Source organism: Coregonus lavaretus (genome assembly GCF_964263955.1).
Source record: "Coregonus lavaretus genome assembly, chromosome: 13".
NCBI classification, from domain to species: domain Eukaryota; kingdom Metazoa; phylum Chordata; class Actinopteri; order Salmoniformes; family Salmonidae; genus Coregonus; species Coregonus lavaretus.
In genome coordinates this window covers 186,577-211,576 of record NC_140000.1, presented here as the reverse complement: position 1 = coordinate 211,576, position 25,000 = coordinate 186,577, and the positions used below count along the sequence as shown (strand labels likewise).

The window sequence follows — 25,000 nt, the reverse complement described above, 5'->3', positions numbered from 1 at the left end:
TTGTTTCTGGTGTCCTTTGACAGCTCTTTGGTCTTGGCCATAGTGGAGTTTGGAGTGTGACTGTTTGAGGTTGTGGACAGGTGTCTTTTATACTGATAACAAGTTCAAACAGGTGCCATTAATACAGGTAACGAGTAGAGGACAGAGGAGCCTCTTAAAGAATAAGTTACAGGTCTGTGAGAGCCAGAAATCTTGCTTGTTTGTAGGTGACCAAATACTTATTTTCCACCATAATTTGCAAATAAATTCATTACAAATCCTACAATGTGATTTTCAGGATTTTTTTCCCTCATTTTGTCTGTCATAGTTGACGTGTACCTATGATGAAAATTACAGGCCTCTCTCATCTTTTTAAGTGGGAGAACTTGCACAATTGGTGGCTGACTAAATACTTATTTTCCCCACTGTAAGTTAGCTAGATCAGTGTTCCAGGTGGTTTTGATGAAGACATTTAGGTTAGCTAGTTCAGTGTTTGAGCTGGTTTTGATCATTTAAGCTAACTAGTTCAGTGTTTCAGCTGGTTTTGATCAAGACATTTAGGTTAGCTAGTTCAGTGTTTCAGCTGGTTTGATCATTTAGGCTAACTAGTTCAGTGTTTCAGCTGGTTTTGGTCAAGACATTTAGGTTAGCTCGATCAGTGTTTCAGGTGGTTTTGATCAAGACATTTAGGTTAGCTAGTTCAGTGTTCCAGGTGGTTTTGGTCATTTAGGCTAACTAGTTCAGTGTTTCAGCTGGTTTTGATCAAGACATTTAGGTTAGCTAGATCAGTGTTCCAGGTGGTTTTGATTAAGACATTTAGGTTAGCTAGTTCAGTGTTTCAGGTGGTTCTGATCATTTAGGCTAACTAGTTCAGTGTTTCAGGTGGTTTTGATCAAGACATTTAGGTTAGCTAGATCAGTGTTTCAGGTGGTTTTGATCAAAAAAATGTAGGTTAGCTAGATCAGTGTTTCAGCTGGTTTTGATCAAGACATTTAGGTTAGCTAGATCAGTGTTTCAGGTGGTTTTGATCGAAACATTTAGGTTAGCTAGTTCAGTGTTTCAGGTGGTTTTGATCATATGACTAGCTAGTTCAGGGTTTCAGGTGGTTTTGATCAAGACATTTAGGCTAGCTAGTTCAGTGTTTCAGGTGGTTTTGATCATTTAGGCTAACTAGTTCTGTGTTTCAGGGGTTTTTGATCAAGACATCTAGGTTAGCTAGTTCAGTGTTTCAGGTTGTTTTGATCATTTAGGCTAACTAGTTCTGTGTTTCAGGTGGTTTTGATCAAGACATTTAGGATAGCTAGTTCAGTGTTTCAAGTGGTGTTGATCATTTAGACTAGCTAGTTCAGCGTTTCAGGTGGTTTTGATCAATACATTTAGGTTGCTAGTTCAGTGTTTCAGCTGATTTTGATAATTTAGGCTAACTAGTTTAGTGTTTCAGGTGGTTTTGATCATTTAGGCTAACTAGTTCAGTGTTTCAGGTAGTTTTGATCATTTCGGCTAGCTAGTTCAGTGTTTCAGCTGGTTTTTATAATTTAGGCTAACTAGTTCAGTGATTCAGATGGTTTTGATCAACACATTTAGGATAGCTAGTTCAGTGTTCCAGGTGGTTTTAATGAAGACATTTAGGATAGCTTGTTCAGTGTTTCAGATGGTTTTGATCAAGACATTTAGGTTAGCTAGTTCAGTGTTTCAGGTGGTTTTGATCAAGACATTTAGGCTAGCTAGTTCAGTGTTTCAGGTGGTTTTGATCATTTAGGCTAACTAGTTCAGTGTTTCAGGTGGTTTTGATCATTTAGGCTAACTAGTTCAGTGTTTCAGGTGGTTTTGATCAAGACATTTAGGTTAGCTAGTTCAGTGTTTCAGGTGGTTTTGATCAAGACATTTAGGCTAGCTAGTTCAGTGTTTCAGGTGGTTTTGATCATTTAGGCTAACTAGTTCAGTGTTTCAGGTGGTTTTGATCAAGACATTTAGGTTAGCTAGTTCAGTGTTTCAGGTGGTTTTGATCAAGACATTTAGGCTAGCTAGTTCAGTGTTTCAGGTGGTTTTGATCATTTAGGCTAACTAGTTCAGTGTTTCAGGTGGTTTTGATCAAGACATTTAGGTTAGCTAGTTCAGTGTTTCAGGTGGTTTTGATCAAGACATTTAGGCTAGCTAGTTCAGTGTTTCAGGTGGTTTTGATCAAGACATTTAGGTTAGCTAGTTCAGTGTTTCAGGTGGTTTTGATCAAGACATTTAGGCTAGCTAGTTCATTGTTTCAGGTGGTTTTGATCATTTAGGCTAACTAGTTCAGTGTTTCAGGTGGTTTTGATTATTTAGGCTAACTAGTTTAGTGTTTCAGGTGGTTTTGATCATTTAGGCTAACTAGTTCAGTGTATCAGCTGGTTTTGATCATTTAGGCTAACTAGTTCAGTGTTTCAGGTGGTTTTGATCAAGACATTTAGGTTAGCTAGTTCAGTGTTTCAGGTGGTTTTGATCAAGACATTTAGGCTAGCTAGTTCAGTGTTTCAGGTGGTTTTGATCATTTAGGCTAACTAGTTCAGTGTTTCAGGTGGTTTTGATCAAGACATTTAGGTTAGCTAGTTCAGTGTTTCAGGTGGTTTTGATCAAGACATTTAGGCTAGCTAGTTCAGTGTTTCAGGTGGTTTTGATCATTTAGGCTAACTAGTTCAGTGTTTCAGGTGGTTTTGATCAAGACATTTAGGTTAGCTAGTTCAGTGTTTCAGGTGGTTTTGATCAAGACATTTAGGCTAGCTAGTTCAGTGTTTCAGGTGGTTTTGATCAAGACATTTAGGTTAGCTAGTTCAGTGTTTCAGGTGGTTTTGATCAAGACATTTAGGCTAGCTAGTTCATTGTTTCAGGTGGTTTTGATCATTTAGGCTAACTAGTTCAGTGTTTCAGGTGGTTTTGATTATTTAGGCTAACTAGTTTAGTGTTTCAGGTGGTTTTGATCATTTAGGCTAACTAGTTCAGTGTATCAGCTGGTTTTGATTATTTAGGCTAACTAGTTTAGTGTTTCAGGTGGTTTTGATCATTTAGGCTAACTAGTTCAGTGTTTCAGCTGGTTTTGATCATTTAGGCTAGCTAGTTCAGTGTTTCAGCTGGTTTTTATAATTTAGGTTAGCCAGTTCAGTGTTTCAGCTGGTTTTGATCAAGCCATTATTCATCAACTTCTCATCAAACATTCAACTTCTCTCTATGTATGGTGTTCTTCCAAAACATTGCATTTCTGCGAGCTACAGCACTGCCAACCTGATACTAACAGAAATCTGCTCCAATCTTCCCTCTGTTTCCAAGTAAGGTAATGTTTACATTTACATTTACATCATTTAGCAGACACTCTTATCCAGAGTGACTTACAAATTGGTGCATTCCATGCTAGATGTCCAGATTGTTAATCAGTGTTGGGGTAATGTTTACCATACTAGATGTCCAGATTGTTAATCAGTGTTGGGGTAATGTTTACCATACTAGATGTCCAGATTGTTAATCAGTGTTGGGGTAATGTTTACCATACTAGATGTCCAGATTGTTAATCAGTGTTGGGGTAATGTTTACCATACTAGATGTCCAGATTGTTAATCAGTGTTGGGGTAATGTTTACCATACTAGATGTCCAGATTGTTAATCAGTGTTGGGGTAATAATAAGAAGACCAGGTGCATACTGCTAAATACTGCACCATGGAAATACAACAGCACAGCATTTGAGCTATAGAAGTGTTAAAAAAGGTCGAAGTTCACTTTGAAAGCAGAAAATGCATAGATGTTTTGGTGCTTTCAAGATGGACATTTGAAATTTCAACTGGACTTTTTGCCACTTAAGATGACTGACAGCTTGAATAGGAGCTTCCATAGATGCTCTCTTTCTGTCTATCCGTCTAGACATATTGAACCTTTCAATAGCTTCTCCATTTCCTTTCATGGTGTGTAGGCCTACACGAAGACTGACTGACTGCATGCTCGCATCAGACCTTATTCAATAGGATGTGCTGTCCTTCGAGGGAGAAAGGACAGCACAAACTGATACTCAGTAGATAAGCAGCGAACGTCTCCCAAATGACACCCTATTTCATAAATAGTGCACTACTTTGAGCCCTATGGGCCTCTGGTCCAAAGTAGTGCACTATTTAGGAAATAGGGTGCCATTTGGGACACAGCCGGTGTCTGTTCCTGGTTTCAGTATAATGACAGTCAATATGAGCTGATGTTGTTGTTGTTGTTGTTCTCCAGACATCATTTAGATAGATTCATGTCTACAGATGATATCTGACATCCACAGAGTCTGACAGGGATCAGGAACATTCTTACATAACCATCATAAACCATAGTAGAGTAAGGACATTCAGTAGGGAGGATGTTCAACTCAATTTGCAAGTCAATTTGCCTAAGAGTACCAAATGTACGTAGAGATGACGTTAAGAGATGGTACAGGCCATAGAGATGTACTATATATAATAAATGTTACATAAATATGTACTGTGTTTATCCTGTTTGTTTTATTTCTATGACATAAGCAACAATGTCCCTGAGTAGACTCATTGATATTCAACTCTATTTGCTTTAGACTACATGGAATGTGTATGTATGACCTTAAGGGGAAGCACAGCCCATAGGAGGTTTATACTGTTCTAACTATACTTCTACAGCCAAGCCCACAGCAATTATATGTATCGTACATATGTTGTAATAGTTCTATTTGTATGGCACAGCCAGTGAAGAAGTGAAGCAGCGTGGATGGATAGATGGATAGAGAGAGTCTACCTTTCTTTGCCTTCTTCTGCAGCTTTAGAGTGTCTAAAGACTTCTTCTTGATCTCACTCCGAACTTTCTTGTACTCTGTGGGGGGGGGAATGGGGTCAACAACGTGTCAGGAAACCCTAAAGCTAAGCAGAGTCAGTGGATATTATAACATTTCTGGGGGGTGGTAAAAGGTGAAGTAGTTTACTGCATGATATACACGTTATTCTGTAGTTTATCAGCCATTAATAAACAGCTATAACTCATTGGTTCACTATTGTGCCAAATGGTGAGCTCATATGTGATTGACCCTGTCTTGTTGGTTTTGACGTGTGTTTTACTAATTGTACAATAAAACAACATTCGGGTCACACAAAAAAAAAAGAAGATGAACCTAAGCAGAGAGTGAATGTTGACTGTGGTGTGCAGAGGTAAAGATTAGTATTGGAGAGTTATGGTAGTATACTATTTTTACAGCAGTTTGTGGACACCTCTTCAATTTAGTAGATTCTATTTCAGCCACACCCGTTGCTGACAGGTGTATAAAATCGAGCACACAGCCATGCAATCTCCATAGACAAATATTGGCAGTAGAATGGCCTTAATGAAGAGCTCAGTGACTTCAACGTCATAGGATGGCACCTTTTCAACAAGTCAGTTCGTCAAATTTCTGCCCTGCTAGAGCTGCCCCGGTCAACTGTAAGTGCTGTTATTGTGAAGTGGAAACGCCTAGGAGCAACAACAGCTGAGCCGCGAAGTGGTAGGCCACACAAGCTCACAGAACGGGACCACCGAGTGCTGAAGCGCGTAAAACTTTGTGACTAGCTTGTTCCAACTTTGTGGCAACATTTTGGGGAAGGCCCTTTCCTGTTTCAGCATGACAATGCCATACAGAAATGTTTCATCGAGATCGGTGTGGAAAAACTTGACTGGCCTGCACACAGCCCTGACCTCAACCCCATCGAACACCTTTGGGATGAATTGGAACGCCGACTGCGAGCCAGGCCTAATCGCCCAACATCAGCCCCGACCTCACTAATGCTCTTGTGGCTGAATGGAAGCAAGTCCCCGCAGCAATGTTCCAACAACATGTAGTGGAAAGCCTTTCCAGAAGAGTGGAGGCTGTTATAGCAGCAAAGGGGGGACCAACTCCATATTAATGCCCATGATTTTGGAATGAGATGTTCGACAAGCAGGTGTCCACATACTTTTGGTCATGTAGTGTATGGTTATACAGTGGGGGAAAAAAGTATTTAGTCAGCCACCAATTGTGCAAGTTCTCCCCCTTAAAAAGATGAGAGAGGCCTGTAATTTCCATCATAGGTACACGTCAACTATGACAGACAAATTGAGATTTTTTTCTCTCCAGAAAATCACATTGTAGGATTTTTTATGAATTTATTTGCAAATTATGGTGGAAAATAAGTATTTGGTCACCTACAAACATGCAAGATTTCTGGCTCTCACAGACCTGTAACTTCTTCTTTAAGAGGCTCCTCTGTCCTCCACTCGTTACCTGTATTAATGGCACCTGTTTGAACTTGTTATCAGTATAAAAGACACATGTCCACAACCTCAAACAGTCACACTCCAAACTCCACTATGGCCAAGACCAAAGAGCTGTCAAAGGACACCAGAAACACAATTGTAGACCTGCACCAGGCTGGGAAGACTGAATCTGCAATAGGTAAGCAGCTTGGTTTGAAGAAATCAACTGTGGGAGCAATTATTAGGAAATGGAAGTCATACAAGAACACTGATAATCTCCCTCGATCTGGGGCTCCACGCAAGATCTCACCCCGTGGGGTCATAATGATCACAAGAACGGTGAGCAAAAATCCCAGAACCACACGGGGGGACCTAGTGAATGACCTGCAGAGAACTGGGACCAAAGTAACAAAGCCTACCATCAGTAACACACTACGCCGCCAGGGACTCAAATCCTGCAGTGCCAGACGTGTCCCCCTGCTTAAGCCAGTACATGTCCAGGCCCGTCTGAAGTTTGCTAGAGTGCATTTGGATGATCCAGAAGAGGATTGGGAGAATGTCATATGGTCAGATGAAACCAAAAAAGAAACTTTTTGATAAAAACTCAACTCGTCATGTTTGGAGGACAAAGAATGCTGAGTTGCATCCAAAGAACACCATACCTACTGTTAAGCATGGGGGTGGAAACATCATGCTTTGGGGCTGTTTTTCTGCAAAGGGACCAGGACGACTGATCCGTGTAAAGGAAAGAATGAATGGGGCCATGTATCGTGAGATTTTGAGTGAAAACCTCCTTCCATCAGCAAGGGCATTGAAGATGAAACGTGGCTGGGTCTTTCAGCATGACAATGATCCCAAACACACCGCCCGGGCAACAAAGGAGTGGCTTCGTAAGAAGCATTTCAAGGTCCTGGAGTGGCCTAGCCAGTCTCCAGATCTCAACCCCATAGAAAAATCTTTGGAGGGAGTTGAAAGTCCATGTTGCCCAGCGACAGCCCCAAAACATCACTGCTCTAGAGGAGATATGCATGGAGGAATGGGCCAAAATACCAGCAACAGTGTGTGAAAACCTTGTGAAGACTTACAGAAAACGTTTGACCTGTGTCATTGCCAACAAAGGGTATATAACAAAGTATTGAGAAACTTTTGTTATTGACCAAATACTTATTTTCCACCATAATTTGCAAATAAATTCATAAAAAATCCTACAATGTGATTTTCTGGAATTTTTTTCCTCATTTTGTCTGTCATAGTTGACGTGTACCTATGAAGAAAATTACAGGCCTCTCTCATCTTTTTAAGTGGGAGAACTTGCACAATTGGTGGCTGACTAAATACTTTTTTTCCCCACTGTATTATTATATATCTATATGTTATGATGGTACCTTTAGCATGGTCCTTATCCAGAGTGTTGGTTCCTCTCTTCCACTCCTCCATCTGATCCTGTAGAGGGTTGATTAGGCAGTCCATGAAAGCCCTGCAGGTCACAGCAATCACAAAGGTGAGAAACATTTAGAAATCCATTATTGTTTATTAGGATCTCTTCTAGCCCACCAAAAGGCTAGTCTTTCAGTAGACCTAGATTATTTACTGTGATTCAATACCCTAGAACCAACCAACCTAGAGGATCCTTAGAACATTCAAATGGTCAATAGTTCTCCCAGACCAGAGGGGCGGGGCATAGTGGGGATGTGATGTTATAGTTCTCCCAGACCAGAGGGGCGGGGCATAGTGGTGGTGTGATGTTATAGTTCTCCCAGACCAGAGGGGCGGGGCATAGTGGTGATGTGATGTTATAGTTCTCCCAGACCAGAGGGGCGGGGCATAGTGGTGGTGTGATGTTATACTTCTCTCAGACCAGAGGGGCGGGGCATACTATGTGGTCCTCTGTAGCTCAATTGGTAGAGCATGGCGCTTGTAACGCCAGTGTAGTGGGTTCGATCCCCGGGACCACCCATACGTAAAAATGTATGCACACATGACTGTAAGTCGCTTTGGATAAAAGCGTCTGCTAAATGGCATATTATATATTATTATTATGTTATAGTTCTCCCAGACCAGAGGGGCGGGGTATAGTGGTGATGTGAGCCAGGCAGCTGAGAATAATATTAGACCCTGGCTCCATGTCTGGACACATATTGTCACACACAGACAGACAGAGACAGAATGTGTGTGTGTGTGTGTGTCTGTGCGTGTGTTTGTGTGTGTGTGTGTGTGTGTGTGTGTGTGCGTGTGTGTGTGTGTCTGTGCGTGTGTGTAGCTAGGCTTGACCACAGGCACCTAGGTTTACTACTGCACACCGTCACAGCCATGGAGACGCAAGAAGAATTTCTCCAAAATGCCTTGAAGAAATTAGAGATCCCCCTGTGTGACTGTTTGTGTGTTGCAGACCAGACATGCCCCTGAGACAGTGGAATGCTGGGAAAGAGTAGAATCGGCTGAGCTGGGTGACATTCTACAGACTCATCACTAATGTCTCGCTTTAACAACACTGTTACACACACACACACATACACACACACACACACACACACACACACACACACTTCTTAATTTCATTCAAAGTGACACGTACTACAAATCAATGGTAAATGATGTTCAAGTAGTCCCATTGTAAATGAGAAAATCCTTACATTGAAAACTGTCTCAGCTTGGCCTCGATGCTTCTGTGTCTCATACACATCCTGGTTAGAGCTGAACCAATGTCTCTGGTGCCTCCTGTAACACACAAACAATACATCCTGGTTAGAGCTGAACCAATGTCTCTGGTGCCTCCTGTAACACACAAACAATACATCCTGGTTAGAGCTGAATCAATGTCTCTGGTGCCTCCTGTAACACACAAACAATACATCCTGGTTAGAGCTGAACCAATGTCTCTGGTGCCTCCTGTAACACACAAACAATACATCCTGGTTAGAGCTGAACCAATGTCCCTGGTGCCTCCTGTAACACACAAACAATACATCCTGGTTAGAGCTGAACCAATGTCCCTGGTGCCTCCTGTAACACACAAACAATACATCCTGGTTAGAGCTGAACCAATGTCTCTGGTGCCTCCTGTAACACACAAACAATACATCCCGGTTAGAGCTGAACCAATGTCTCTGGTGCCTCCTGTAACAGACAAACAATACATCCCGGTTAGAGCTGAACCAATGTCTCTGGTGCCTCCTGTAACAGACAAACAATACATCCTGTTTAGAGCTGAACCAATGTCTCTGGTGCCTCCTGTAAAAGACAAACAATACATCCTGGTTAGAGCTGAACCAATGTCTCTGGTGCCTCCTGTAACAGACAAAATGGTCTCTTTTTCAGATGAGCCCTGCATAAATACATCAAACATATATACAACATACAACATACAAAGTTACAAAACATGTTAAGAAAAACAGACACATTTATCAACATAGAGGTCTCTGATCATTACTCTGAACTGACCCAGGGGGACCAGAACATCTCATTTCAGAGAGCTGTGTAAGTTGTTCCACATAAATGGCACAAAAAACCTAAAAGCAGCTTTACCCAACTCTGTGGAGACCGAAGGGGCCTCCAGTGTTATCCAAGCCCGTGACCGGGTTTGGTCATTTGGAAGTCTAAATTGAATTAATGATGATAGATAGATAGGACGTTTCTGCATGGGTGCTTTGTAAATAAACACTAGAGAATGCTGCTCTCTCCTTCATACAAAGGAGCCCAACCCACTTTTTGATACAAAACACAATGGTGAGTTCTAAAATTATCACCAGTAATAAACCTAAGGGCACAATGGTGAGTTCTAGAACCATCAGCACTAATAAACCTAAGGGCACAATGGTGAGTTCTAGAACCATCAGCAGTAATAAACCTAATGGCACAATGGTGAGTTCTATAACCATCACCAGTAATAAACCTAAGGGCACAATGGTGAGTTCTAGAACCATCAGCAGTAATAAACCTAATGGCACAATGGTGAGTTCTATAACCATCACCAGTAATAAACCTAAGGGCACAATGGTGAGTTCTAGAACCATCACCAGTAATAAACCTAAGGGCACAATGGTGAGTTCTAGAACCATCACCAGTAATAAACCTAAGGGCACAATGGTGAGTTCTATATCCATCACCAGTAATAAACCTAAGGGCACAATGGTGAGTTCTAGAACCATCACCAGTAATAAACCTAAGGGCACAATGGTGAGTTCTAGAACCATCACCAGTAATAAACCTAAGGGCACAATGGAAAACAGCATCTAGTGGTTTAAGTGTAGATGCTGCTGCATGCATATAGATAATATCCCCAGAATCTAAAATAGACATAAAAGTGACCTGGACAATTTCCTTTCTATGAACAAAAGTCAGACATGCTTTGTTTCTGTAAAAGAAACCAACCTTGAACTTCAACTTCTTCACCAGCTCAGTGACATGTTTTTTAAATTACAGTTTGTCATCAAGCCAAATATCAAGATATTTGTAGGAAGGAACTCGCTCAATTTGTGTACCGTTCAAACTAGTCATTACAAATTCTTTAAATCTGGGTTATGGGACCTAGAAAAAATGCATGCATTTTGTTTGGTTTGCATTTAGCACTAACTTTAGATCCAATAGTGACCTCTGCAGTGCTAGAAAATCTGATTTCAATGGAGCAATGGAATACAACACTATCATTTTTTTTTTTTTACAGCATTTAACAATGTTATTTATATAAACAAGACACAAACAATATATCCCCATGAGAAACTTCATAACAATAGACTACAACCGTATGAGAAACTTCACATAACATACCTCACAACACAATGACGTAGTGATCTATTGGAAGTAACAGACATCAGAGTGAGATAGTAATAGTCTGTCTGGAAGAAACAGACAATAGAAACTAGAATGCCAAGAGGTCAAACGTTCAGTTTCACAGAGTGTCATAGCATTTAAAAAACAAGTCCTATTAGTGCTGATCTGTACTGGGGTCAAAGAAGGGTAGCATCCCAAATGGTACTCTATTCCCTATATAGTGCACTACTCATCCAGAGAAAGAGATGGAAGAGGAGGGAGAGAGAGAAAGAGAGAGAGAGAGAGGAAAAAGTAGAGGAGAGCTAAATGAGGGAGAGAGAGACAGAGAGGGAGGGAGAGGACAGGCCTGGAATTTCATGGTTTTAGGGGCAAGGCCATCAAGAGGTGCCCAATCTGCTAGGGCACCAAGGCCATTAACCAAAATAGCCAATTAAATTGTTTTGAAAACCAAAAAACACTAGATGTTCTGTTAAGAAAAACATAAGTCTATGTAAATGTACATAAATAATGAATTAGCCAACCTGTCAAAGTGCAGGTGATAGACTATGGTTATTGGCTACAGTCTGTCATGTCCAGACCAATGCTGACAGGAGGGAAGCGCCAGGAAATGTAGCAGGCTAAACGGCAGCCATGTTTGACAGATACAGTATAATATAGGATAAATAATATTAAGGTCTAAAGGCTTGATTCTGTCATACTCGAGGCACTGTTCGTTCATATAGGAGAGACAGGCCAGTGCATGTTGCGCACAGCAACATCACCCACTTTGCAATCTGAGCGGAGGCAGGCAGTCAACATTTTAAAACTATTTAACCATAAACATAATTGTTTAAAACCTTGACGTGTTTTTTTTACATAGGAATGTTAAGGGGATTATTTTATAAACACTTCCTCATAGCCATGGAAACCAGTATTTCTCTCATGTTCTCAACTTTATTTTGTTCTCCAGCAGGCAAAGACACAATCCTAGTCATATCAACAACCCATGCTAGTCGGTGCATCTTTAGAGCTTCCATCTTTCTACATTTCTAAAAGGATATTTTCATCTCTGTCAAATGAAATCGCTCGTATTTGCGGTGCGCTTTGGAGAACTGTGTTTTCCAGCTAATTGCATTTTGGAACATTTGTGCTTATAGCCTACCGCCATGTGCGCATTGCTGGGGGGCATTACAGCCACACAAGGGGGCATCGAACACCATGGCCGTCGATGCCGCCGGGAAATTCGAGGCCTGGGAGAGGAGAGTAGCAATGAGGTGCCACAACACACTTGTCAAATTCCTCCAGGGGTACCTAGCCAACACAAAGGCCCCTGGTCCCCAAAACACTGAAAGGCCGTCCATGGTCCCCCAAAAACACTGAAAGGCCGTCCATGGTCCCCCAAAAACACTGAAAGGCCGTCCATGGTCCCCCAAAAACACTGAAAGGTCCCAGCAGCTGTACGACCCCCAGACCCAGGGGCTGAGCTGCAGCGGACGGACACATTGTCTCCCTGACAGGGACTCCCTCCCAGGGTATTGTTCCCTGTTCTGTTCCCCTCTCTCTGCCTCGTCAACAGGACAGAGCAGCTATGACAGGACACGGCCCTGCTGAACTACAACACTCCATTAACTAAGGCTCTGCAGCTAACATTGCTCTAACATAGACACTTGACTTGAGACACAGGCATGACTCAAGGGAACACTACTGCTGAAGTTGCCAGGTCCCAGATCTGAATGTGCTTTAGCTTAGCCAACTCCTCTATTATTTTGAGCTTGGGTAGAGCACATAGGCCTATAGGTCTAGGAGCAAGCTAGTAGTAACATAAAGGTTACTCACTATAATGCCCTACAAGGCAGGTTTCATTTGCCTTGGCTAGCCTTGCAGCCGCCCATTCACCTCTATGCCTGGGCTCAAAACGCCAGACCACGCTATGACTAACTAATCTGCTTGGAGATTAATTCGAAATAAAAAAGGCATTTTACAAATCACTTCCTCTGGTTTAAAGAGGTATTAACACTTATTAACGCTGCCGGATCCCATTAAGGCTAACACACAGCCTGGATGAAGGACAGACAGACAGACGTGTGTGTACAGTATGGGTGTACAGTTGGTGTGTGTTCCTGTCTGTGTTTAGCTGGGCACGTGGTCCATGTATCCATGCCCAGACCATGGCAGTAAAGCCTCACCAGAACCCTAAAACCAGCGGGGGCCTCCTTTAGACCAGTCAACACTGCAAGCCAGATGAGAGGCTTGACATTGACGGGCAGGACCATTGTCTGTCCTCAGTGCCCTGCCCTGTGTGAGTGAAGGTCTGTTCTGTTTAACTCTGCATGGAGCAGACTGCTCTACTGTGGAATGAATGAGCAGCTCTGCAGGACGGGACTACAAATCACTTCCAGAAACTCACTTAGACCTACTGCTTTTGTTGGAGTTTGTATGGTAGTGGGTGGGGGTAGATTTGCCCCCTTGATACAGGGTTGGATCTCAGCCCCCTTGATACAGAGGTTGGAGCTCAGCCACCTTGATACAGGGTTGGATCTTAGCCCCCTTGATACAGGATTGGATCTCAGCCCCCTTGATACAGGGTTGGATCTCAGCCCCCTTGATACAGAGGTTGGATCTCAGCCCCCTTGATACAGGGTTGGATCTCAGCCCCCTTGATACAGGGTTGGATCTCAGACCCTTGATACAGGATTGGATCTCAGCCCCCTTGATACAGGGTTGGATCTCAGCCCCCTTGATACAGGGTTGGATCTCAGCCCCCTTGATACAGGGTTGGATCTCAGCCCCCTTGATACAGGGTTGGATCTCAGCCCCCTTGATACAGGGTTGGATCTCAGCCCCCTTGATACAGGGTTGGATCTCAGCCCCCTTGATACAGGGTTGGATCTTAGCCCCCTTGATACGGGGTTGGATCTTAGCCCCCTTGATACAGGGTTGGATCTTAGCCCCCTTGATACAGGGTTGGATCTCAGCCCCCTTGATACAGGGTTGGATCTTAGCCCCCTTGATACGGGGTTGGATCTTAGCCCCCTTGATACAGAGGTTGTATTTGGCGGGTTGTGGCCAGAAAATGCAGCTGTGTTTGGGTCTTAGGCCTTACGATTGTCAGGGGCCGTTCAGACAGAACTGTAGTAGAGACAATGTCCAGAAGAGTTTAAACTAGGGTTGGGCTGGATCCAGATTTGTATACCTTCATACTGTTCTTGTACCATACCGGGGTATTCGTTATTACCGGCAGTGCACACAAGGGGCTCAATTTCTTTCCAAACATAAAACAAAAACAAATGCTAACAAAATACTAGCAAATTCCCATAGCAGACGCTAGCTAAATGCTAACAAAGTACTAGCAAATTCCATAGAATTCTATAGCGGATGCTAACTAAATGCTAACAAGCGAATGCGAATTCCCATAGCAGACGCTAGCTAAATGCTAACAAGCGCAAGCAAATTGGAAGGACAAACAACCCAGCTCATAAAGTTATACAACTATCTCAAAAGGCTACTCACAGTTTGCTGCACGCACAAAACAATATTAGACAGTAGGGATCTGGATCCAGGAGGGGATTGGTTGTCTCTGCTTTAAACAATAAGCTTGATCTTGCAAGCTAGCCACTTAGCTAGCAAACCAAATGCATAGCTGGAGCCCTGGAGATAATTGATTTGGCACATCTTAGATAGTTACACTTATAGTTATAAAATATTTAGCTGGCAAACATTAGTAGTGAATTTCGAGTGTAACCTGATCACCTCTCTTGCGCTGCACATCAGTGGGTTGTCACGTCACAAAGCTTCCGTTTGCTCCGTATGGTCTTTGTAAACAAACATACAGTATATATACAAAAGTATGTGGACACCCCTTCAAATTCCAAACTTCCTCTGGAAGCAACTTCAGCACAAGAACTGTTCGTCGAGAGCTTCATGAAATGGGTTTCCATGGCCGAGCAGCCGCACACAAGCCTAAGATCACCATGCGCAATGCCAAGCGTCGGCTGGAATGGTGTAAAGCTTGCCGCCATTGGACTCTGGAGCAGTGGAAACGCGTTCTCTGGAGTGATGAATCACGCTTCACCATCTGGCAGTCTGACGGACAAATCTGGGTTTGGCAGATACCATGAGAACGCTACCTGCCCCAATGCATAGTGCCAACTGTAAAGTTTGGTGGAGGAGGAATAATGGTCTGGGGCTGTTTTTCATGGTTCAGGCTAGGCCCCTTAGTTAACTGTGAATGGAAATCTTAACGCTACAGCATACAATGACATTCTAGACGATTCTGTGCTTCCAACTTTGTGGCAACAGTTTGGGGAAGGCCATTTCCTGTTTGAGCATGACAATGCCCCTGTGTACAAAGGTCCATACAGAAATGGTTTGTCGAAATCGAAGAACTTGACTGGCCTACACAGAGCCCTGACCTCAACCCCATCAAACACCTTTGGGATGAATTGGAACGCCGACTGCGAGCCAGACCTAATCGCCCAACATCAGTGCCGACCTCACTAACGCTCTTGTGGCTGAATGGAAGCAAGTCCCCGCAGCAATGTTCCAACATCTAGAGGAAAGGCTTCCCAGAAGAGTGGAGGTTGTTATAGCAGCAAAGGGGGGACCAACTCCATCTTAATGCCCATGATTTTGAAATGAGATATTCGACGAGCAGGTGTCCACATATTTGGTCATGTGGTGTACCTCGGCATACGGTATACTGCCTAAGCCTATTTAAACACACTGCTACTGTGCTTGTAAAGACTTTAGACAAAACCACCAGCTTGACCAACCATGTAATGAAACACTTTTATGGCGGTACAGTATAACGCAGTCTGAAATGACACTGTATGTTTACAGACACTTAAAATGACAGAAAAATACATAAATGGACGAAGACAGACTGCAATAGAAGTTCACAGATGTCATTCAGTCTCACTATTCTGATAATAAAGAAGTGACTTTTCTCCTGAAATTAACTGGAAAATGTGTAAAGATATGTAGAGTTAATGTGACAAAATAGTTTCTCTGTTATTCTTTCACAATCTCATTATCTTGACGACAAGGAGGTCAGTCTCTAGTCTCATAAGAGCACTGTCTGTAACACTGAGTTGTGAACCCTGATTGTTTTCACTCAATCCCTCTCTGTCTCTCACTCTGTCTGCCCGTCTGTCTGAACTAAAACCAGCAGCAGAACCCACAACCTCAGCTCCAACTGAGACACAGTCCACCTCTTGTTTCTGGTTAAAATAAATATAAAAGAGAGAGAGAGAGAGAGAGAGAGAGAGAGAGAGAGAGAGAGAGAGAGAGAGAGAGAGAGAGAGAGAGAGAGAGAGCTCCCTTTACTCCTCAACTGTTTTTATTTTAGCCCCTTTATGAGTTGCTGTCACTTAACCCCCTTTCCCTCAGATTGACTAGCTGTTATTTGAAAGGGTGTGGTGGTCACCCCCCTTTCCCTCAGATTGACTAGCTGTTATTTGAAAGGGTGTGGTGGTCACCCCCCTTTCCCTCAGATTGACTAGCTGTTATTTGAGAGGGTGTGGTTGCAGTAGGAGGTACAACCCTCCCTTTCATACAACACAGTCAGGAACAATAATACAATACAGCAATATTGATAGTCCTCCTATGGTGATAGCCACAGTGATATTTTTCCTATGGTGTGCCCTACTGAACAGAACCCTGGTATAAGGAAGCTACCCCAGACAGGGAAACCAACGTGGGTAGGAGCTCTACCTAGCTGTAGAGGAGATGATCCACCTCCTCTGACTCTAGCACAAAGCTCAGGTTCTAACACATGACACATATGATTCCTTCTTACATGAGAGGACATGCATTCTGGCAGTCATGCTGGCAGCCCTTCCTGTATAACAAGCCCTTCCTGTATAACAAGCCCTTCCTGTATAACAAGCCCAACCCTTCCTGTATAACAAGCCCTTCCTGTATAACAAGCCCTTCCTGTATAACAAGCCCAAACCTTCCTGTATATCAAGCCCTTCCTGTATAACAAGCCCAACCCTTCCTGTATAACAAGCCCAACCCTTCCTGTATAAAAGCCCAGCCCTTCCTGTATAACAAGCCCAACCCAGAGTCTTTACATTCACCATAACAGAAGACTTGTTCGTTCGTGGTTGTTCAATTTTTTTCACCCAAACAAACAAACATGCCATAAAAATGGCTTTCATTAGTTCTACTTTAGAAGTTTTAGAAGGAACAGAGAGGATCAGAGAGGAACAGAGCTGAGTTTTTAATTGTGTAGTCTGGTGTTTCTCACGCCATCCATTGGTTTGAGCCTTTAGCCAAGACAGCAGGGGGAAGCTGGGCTCTGGCCTCCACTATGATTGGCTGGTTCCCTTGGTAGACGGAGGCAGAATGTGTGTGCGTGTGTTAGAATGTGGTGGTTCTGCGCTCTTCAAGGGTCGCTCTGGGAAAGAAAACCTTGGCTCCCTTCTGTTTTACCCCCAGTGAAACAGATAACAGCCGCTGGTAGGAAGCGCATGGTGGCTGGCCTCGATACTCTCTAGCTAAAAGCAGCAGTACTCAGAGGCCGTGCTGAGACATGCTGAAACACCTCAGCCATTACATGAGGAGACAATCAATCTAAAGATCAATTGAACTGGACATGGATGGATCCTATATACCATACAATTCAGTATCCTAGCTGAAGTGACTGGTACTGAACTAGCACTTAAATTGAATTAATGAATCGCCCACAAGTGTAGTCAGCGTGGGAGTGTTCAGTCAGCTGGTGTATACCAGGGTTAACAGTGTAGTCAGCGTGGGAGTGTTCAGTCAGCTGGTGTATACCAGGGTTAATAGTGTAGTCAGCGTGGGAGTGTTCAGTCAGCAGGTGTATACCAGGGTTAATAGTGTAGTCAGTGTGGGAGTGTTCAGTCAGCTGGTGTATACCAGGGTTAATAGTGTAGTCAGCGTGGGAGTGTTCAGTCAGCAGGTGTATACCAGGGTTAATAGTGTAGTCAGCGTGGGAGTGTTCAGTCAGCTGGTGTATACCAGGGTTAATAGTGTAGTCAGCGTGGGAGTGTTCAGTCAGCAGGTGTATACCAGGGTTAATAGTGTAGTCAGCGTGGGAGTGTTCAGTCAGCTGGTGTATACCAGGGTTAATAGTGTAGTCAGCGTGGGAGTGTTCAGTCCTGCCTGCCATCTCTTCTGCTTACCTCATAGAAAACAGAGGTTATTCAGTTCACCTCCACTGCTGCCTACTGCAGGGCTGCCAGTCCACAGACAGTGTCAAGTGGAGACCAGTGTCTGACTTTGTCAGTGTCCCAAATGGCACCCTATTAACCATTTAGTGCACTACCTTTGACCAGGGCCCCTTGCAAAAGAGACCCTGCTAAAATAAAAGGTTACATTATGGGAATAGGGTGCCATTTGGGATGCAAGCCCGTCTCTGCCCTCTCAGACTCGAGGGAGAGGTGACAAGGTGAGAGTTAACAGAATAGTACTGTCTGTCGCTACTTCACTTTCCAGCCAAGGTGCATGAACAGAACAGCTTGAATAGTCTACTGTCGCTACCTGACTTTCCAGAAGAGCAAACTGAAGATGACGAAATTCAAGACAATATTCAGCAACTCTTGGAAGGCAACTGAAGTGGACTTTCAAAAATACTTATTTATTGTTACAACCAACGCGTATCAGAAGTGACACAGGGTGACAGTGTTGACAGTTGAGACTGCTGATAGGTCAGATTCCCCCGGCCCGGTCACAGGACCTGCCTGGTCTCCATGTTGACAGAATGTCTGCATGGACCTGGGGGAGTTCTGTTACCCCTCGGCCCCAGAGCAGCAGAGAGAGACTAATCTGGCCTATCAGTGTGTGTGTGTGTGTGTGTGTGTGTGTGTGTGTGTGTGTGTGTGTGTGTGTGTGTGTGTGTGTGTGTGTGAGAGTGTGTGTGTGTTCCTCTGTGCCCCCTGGCTCCAGCCCTCTAATTAGCAGTAGTTAGTAGGCTGTGTGCTGCAATGCAGTGGTTCCTATCATCCTATCTCAGGGTTCAACCCATGGGGATGGGGAACATATGTGCACCATACAACATAACATGGGTTATCTGCCAGGCTAAACACAGCAAGCCAGCCAGCCAGGCAGGCCCTGGTAATGACAAGCTAGGACCGGGTTAGAGATCAAGATCTTATGGCTGGGACTTCACCAACATGATCTGGATTCTGCAACATTTTGTCTTATGCTGGACCTCTAAAGACTCAACCTCCTCTTGAAACTGAGGCGTTTCGGAAATCTTGGCATGTTCTAATAGGAATAGCATCCATATGTCATATTCAGCTCCTGGAAATGTCATATGAGGTTATACTGAGAACAACAATAGAGGAATACACACCTTAACAGATATACTTTGATGAACCCAGTCACTGATGATAGAGGATACTGTCAGGGGGCTCTATCTAGCTGCTGTTACATACTGTACTGTACTGTCAGTACCCTGGGGGTCTATCTAGCTGCTGTTACATACTGTACTGTACTGTCAGTACCCTGGGGGTCTATCTAGCTGCTGTTACATACTGTACTGTACTGTCAGTACCCTGGGGGTCTATCTAGCTGCTGTTACATACTGTACTGTACTGTCAGTACCCTGGGGGTCTATCTAGCTGCTGTTACATACTGTACTGTACTGTCAGTACCCTGGGGGTCTATCTAGCTGCTGTTACATACTGTACTGTACTGTCAGTACCCTGGGGGTCTATCTAGCTGCTGTTACATACTGTACTGTACTGTCAGTACCCTGGGGGTCTATCTAGCTGCTGTTACATACTGTATTGTACTGTCAGTACCCTGGGGGTCTATCTAGCTGCTGTTACATACTGTACTGTACTGTCAGTACCCTGGGGGTCTATCTAGCTGCTGTTACATACTGTACTGTACTGTCAGTACCCTGGGGGTCTATCTAGCTGCTGTTACATACTGTACTGTACTGTCAGTACCCTGGGGGTCTATCTAGCTGCTGTTACATACTGTACTGTACTGTCAGTACCCTGGGGGTCTATCTAGCTGCTGTTACATACTGTACTGTACTGTCAGTACCCTGGGGGTCTATCTAGCTGCTGTTACATACTGTACTGTACTGTCAGTACCCTGGGGGTCTATCTAGCTGCTGTTACATACTGTACTGTACTGTCAGTACCCTGGGGGTCTATCTAGCTGCTGTTACATACTGTATTGTACTGTCAGTACCCTGGGGGTCTATCTAGCTGCTGTTACATACTGTACTGTACTGTCAGTACCCTGGGGGTCTATCTAGCTGCTGTTACATACTGTACTGTCAGTACCCTGGGGGTCTATCTAGCTGCTGTTACATACTGTACTGTACTGTCAGTACCCTGGGGGTCTATCTAGCTGCTGTTACATACTGTACTGTCAGTACCCTGGGGGTCTATCTAGCTGCTGTTACATACTGTACTGTACTGTCAGTACCCTGGGGGTCTATCTAGCTGCTGTTACATACTGTACTGTCAGTACCCTGGGGCTCTATCTAGCTGCTATTACATTCTGTACTGTCAGTACCCTGGGGGTCTATCTAGCTGATGTTACATACTGTACTGTCAGTACCCAGGTGCTCTATCTAGCTGCTGTTACATACTGTACTGTCAGTACCCTGGGGGTCTATCTAGCTGCTGTTACATAGGTGTCTATCTACCTGCTGTTACATACTGTACTGTATTGTACTATATTGTACTGTACTGTATTGTATTGTACAGTATTGTACTGTACTGTATTGTACTGTACTGTACTATATTGTACTGTACTATATTGTACTGCATTGGACTGTACTGTACTATATTATACTGTATTGTACTGTACTGTACTATATTGTACTGTACTATATTGTACAGTACTATATTGTACTGTATTGGACTGTACTGTACTATATTATACTGTATTGTACTGTACTGTACTATATTGTACTGTACTATATTGTACTGTACTGTATTACGTGCTGTGTCATTCACCTCTTAATGAATGACTTCTATCTCATATAGCCCATGAGTCATAGTCTATGACGTATTTATGACCAGTTCACTGGTGCCTGCCTAGTGCACTGCTGCTTCAAGCACAATCTACACAGCAATAGACAGGTAGCCCCCGTAAAAGAGATGTTTGATCTCCAGAGGATTTATCTGTATAAATAAAGGATAAATAACACAAAATGCTCTTCTGGTTCTTGTCTCAAGTGTTTCTTTGTTTCTATCGAAAGCTGGCCAGCCTTCCAAAGGCTTATTTTCACTCTCACTGACGGACTGACTGACTGACTGGCAGTTGGTTGGTTGGTTGCCAGTAGGTTAATCTCTAACTAATCTGTAACGTGACGTAATGGGATTGAGACACTAAAACTGTGATGACCTGATGCAGCTCTGGCACTGGGAGACCTGGGTTCAAATGCTATTCGCAATCATTCAAATACTTTGAGCGTTCGCTCTAGCCTGTCTGGAGTGCCATATGGGCTGGGTCTACAGTTTTGGGACTATTCTATTGCTCCATTAAGCTAGGCGAGCATAATCAAGCCCAGATAAAGTATTGGAAATGATTTCGAATAGTATTTGAACCCAGGTCTGGCCTTGAGCTTCTCAGCTGTGCTGTAAGTAATTATGGCGTAGGGTTATGTAATGTAGCCGTCATGTCAGACCGACTCTCTCTCCTCTTTAAACAACATGGTCTCATGGTTATTTAATGTAGCCGTCAGGTCAGAGACACTCTCTCCTCTTTAAACAACATGGTCTCATGTTTGTTTTTTATTTTTCACATTTTTAGTCATTTAGCAGACGCTCTTATCCAGAGCGACTTACAGTTAGTGAGTGCATAAATGTTTTATACTGGCCCCCCGTGGGAAACGAACCCACAACCCTGGCGTTGCAAGCGCCATGCTCTACCATCTGAGCTACAGGGTAGCCATCATGGCATAGGGTTATTTAATGCAGCCGTCAGGTCAGACAGACAGAGAGACACTCTCTCCTCTTTAAACAACATGGTCTCATGGTTAATTAATGTAGCTGTCAGGTCAGACAGACAGAGAGACACTCTCTCCTCTTTAAACAACATGGTCTCATGGTTAATTAATGTAGCTGTCAGGTCAGACAGACAGAGAGACACTCTCTCCTCTTTAAACAACATGGTCTCATTGTTATTTAATGTAGCCGTCAGGTCAGACAGACAGAGAGACACTCTCTCCTCTTTAAACAACATGGTCTCATGGTTATTTAATGTAGCCGTCAGGTCAGACAGACAGAGAGACACTCTCTCCTCTTTAAACAACATGGTCTCATGGCTACTTAATGTAGCCGTCAGGTCAGACAGACAGAGAGACACTCTCTCCTCTTTAAACAACATGGTCTCATGGTTATTTAACGTAGCCGTGAGGAAAGACAGACAGAGAGACACTCTCTCCTCTTTAAACAACATGGTCTCATGATTAATTAATGTAGCCGTCAGGTCAGACAGAAAGAGACACTCTCTCCTCTTTAAACAACATGGTCTCATGGTTAATTAATGTAGCCGTCATGTCAGACAGACAGAGAGACACTCTCTCCTCTTTAAACAACATGGTCTCATGGTTAATTAATGTAGCCGTCAGGTCAGACAGACAGAGAGACACTCTCTCCTCTTTAAACAACACGGTCTCTGAATGCCAGGAATCACATGAGAGAGATTTCATTTCAGACGTGAGGTTACAGCCTTGTTGACAGTTGTCTATGAATGTCACAAGGCAACACTAGACCTACAGTAGAGCTGGCTTGGTTCTGCTTATATGGCAATGGCAGCATCACAGGTGCCATAGGTGGCAATAGGCATTAGTGAATCTGGGGCTTAACCAGGGGTATTGAATGGTTATTTTAGGTCATGCCGTTGCTCTGAACGATCACGTTCTCTAGAGACAAAGCAGCTAGCCTATTTTACATCCTCTAGTAGTATGTCACAGTACCACTGTAAACCAATCCCTCTCATACCAACTGTAACTCTTCATCACTAGTCTCCTCTGTACCCCTTCTGTCACCAAGATGGTCACATAACACAGAAAGGGACGGGAAAAGGAATCTGTGGAGGGTGAGGACAGCTGTGCTTTAGGGAGGGAGGGAGGGAGAGAGAGAGAGAGAGAGAGAGAGAGAGAGAGAGAGAGAGAGAGAGAGAGAGAGAGAGAGAGCCTGTCTGCCCTGCTCTCTGTTGTGACGCTCCATTGAGCCACATCAGGTTAGGAATGTGTGGTAGGCTGCACTCCTAGAAAAAAAGGTGCTATCTAGAACCTAAATGGGTTCTTCTGCTGTCCCCATAGGAGAACCCTTTGAAGAACCCTTTTTGGTTCCAGGGAGAACTGTTTTGGGTTCCATGTAAAAACCTTTCCACAGAGGGTTCTACCTGGAACCAAAAACGGTTCTACCTGGAATAAAAAAGGAGGCGGCAGGTAGCTTAGTGGTTAAGAGCGTTGTGCCAGTAACCGAAAGGTTGCTGGTTCTAATCCCCGAGCCGACTAGGTGAAAATCTGTCGACGTGCCCTTGAGAAAGGCACATAACCCTAATTGCTCCTGTAAGTCGCTCTGGATAAGAGTGTCTGCTAAAATAAAAAAATTATTCACCTATGGGGACAGCCGAAGAACCCTTTTTTCTAAGAGTGTGGTAGGCTGCCCAGATATCAGATGTGTGGCAGGCTGGTTGTTGGGTACTAAAAACACTGCAGCCCCTCTGCCCAGATATCAGATGTGTGGCAGGCTGGTTGTTGGGTACTAAAAACACTGCAGCATCTCTGGCCAGATATCAGATGTGTGGCAGGCTGGTTGTTGGGTACTAAAAACACTGCAGCATCTCTGCCCAGATATCAGATGTGTGGCAGGCTGGTTGTTGGGTACTAAAAACACTGCAGCATCTCTGGCCTACATATCAGATGTGTGGCAGGCTGGTTGTTGGGTACTAAAAACACTGCAGCATCTCTGGCCTACATATCAGATGACCATGTTGCTGTAGCAAAGCACTGGGAGCGTTGGTCTCAGGCACTGGGAGAATACTGGAGGACTCGGTCCTAAATGGCACCCTATTCCCTATATGGTGCAACCACAGGGCTCTGGTCAAAAGTAGTGCACTAAATAGGGAATATAGTGCTATTTGGGTTGTAAACTTAGGTATCTCGTTATGCAAGCAGGCAGCAGCAGGACAGTTGCTCATCTTTTGCATAGCAACAGTATCACATTCTGCTGTTATCCCATGCTCTAGTCTAGCCCATGCTACTTACACCAATCCAATTATTTTAAATACTTTAAGGGGGTGAAGAAGTGCCTAATTAGAAGAATCAAGAAGTGCACACTTAACACTTAGGGGAGAGGGAAGAGAGGAAGGCTATTGGAATGCAGCCAAACGGTCTCCTAAAAGCTAAGGTAGAGAGTCTGTGTCTACAGCCCAACCAACCAGTGGTTAGTCAGCATGTCAGTGGGAACACTGGGTTGTCTATACTGCTAAATACAGGGAGGCATGCTACAGGGCCAGATATATCTAGTGTTGAATACAGGGAGGCATTCTACAGGGCCAGATATATCTAGTGTTGAATACAGGGAGGCATTCTACAGGGCCAGATATATCTAGTGTTGAATACAGGGAGGCATCCTACAGGGCCAGATATATCTAGTGTTGAATACAGGGAGGCATCCTACAGGGCCAGATATATCTAGTTTTGAATACAGGGAGGCATCCTACAGGGCCAGATATATCTAGTTTTGAATACAGGGAGGCATCCTACAGGGCCAGATATATCTAGTTTTGAATACAGGGAGGCATCCTACAGGGCCAGATATATCTAGTTTTGAATACAGGGAGGCATCCTACAGGGCCAGATATATCTAGTGTTGAATACAGGCATCCTACAGGGCCAGATATATCTAGTTTTGAATACAGGGATGCATCCTACAGGGCCAGATATATCTAGTTTTGAATACAGGGATGCATCCTACAGGGCCAGATATATCTAGTGTTGAATACAGGGAGGCATCCTACAGGGCCAGATATCTCTAGTGTTGAATACAGGGAGGCATCCTACAGGGCCAGATATATCTAGTTTTGAATACAGGG

At 43.7% G+C, this 25,000-nt stretch overlaps 1 protein-coding gene across 5 annotated transcripts in view; it reads right to left on the bottom strand.

The window, feature by feature from the left end:
• LOC311140397 (protein MTSS 1-like) overlaps positions 1–25,000 on the bottom strand; it is an 88,895-nt gene that overhangs the window by 21,977 nt on the left and 41,918 nt on the right. For all 5 annotated transcript variants that reach the window (XR_014614142.1, XM_084175433.1, XM_084175435.1 and 2 more), the window contains exons 4-6: positions 8,839–8,923; positions 7,591–7,682; positions 4,742–4,816 (exon numbers count right to left, since the gene is read on the bottom strand). Coding sequence is in view for 4 of the 5 variants with exons in the window: in XM_084175433.1 (XP_084031559.1) it covers positions 4,742–4,816; positions 7,591–7,682; positions 8,839–8,923 (252 nt within the window). In the remaining variant the exon portion in view is untranslated. The remainder of the gene's footprint in view (positions 1–4,741; positions 4,817–7,590; positions 7,683–8,838; positions 8,924–25,000) is intronic.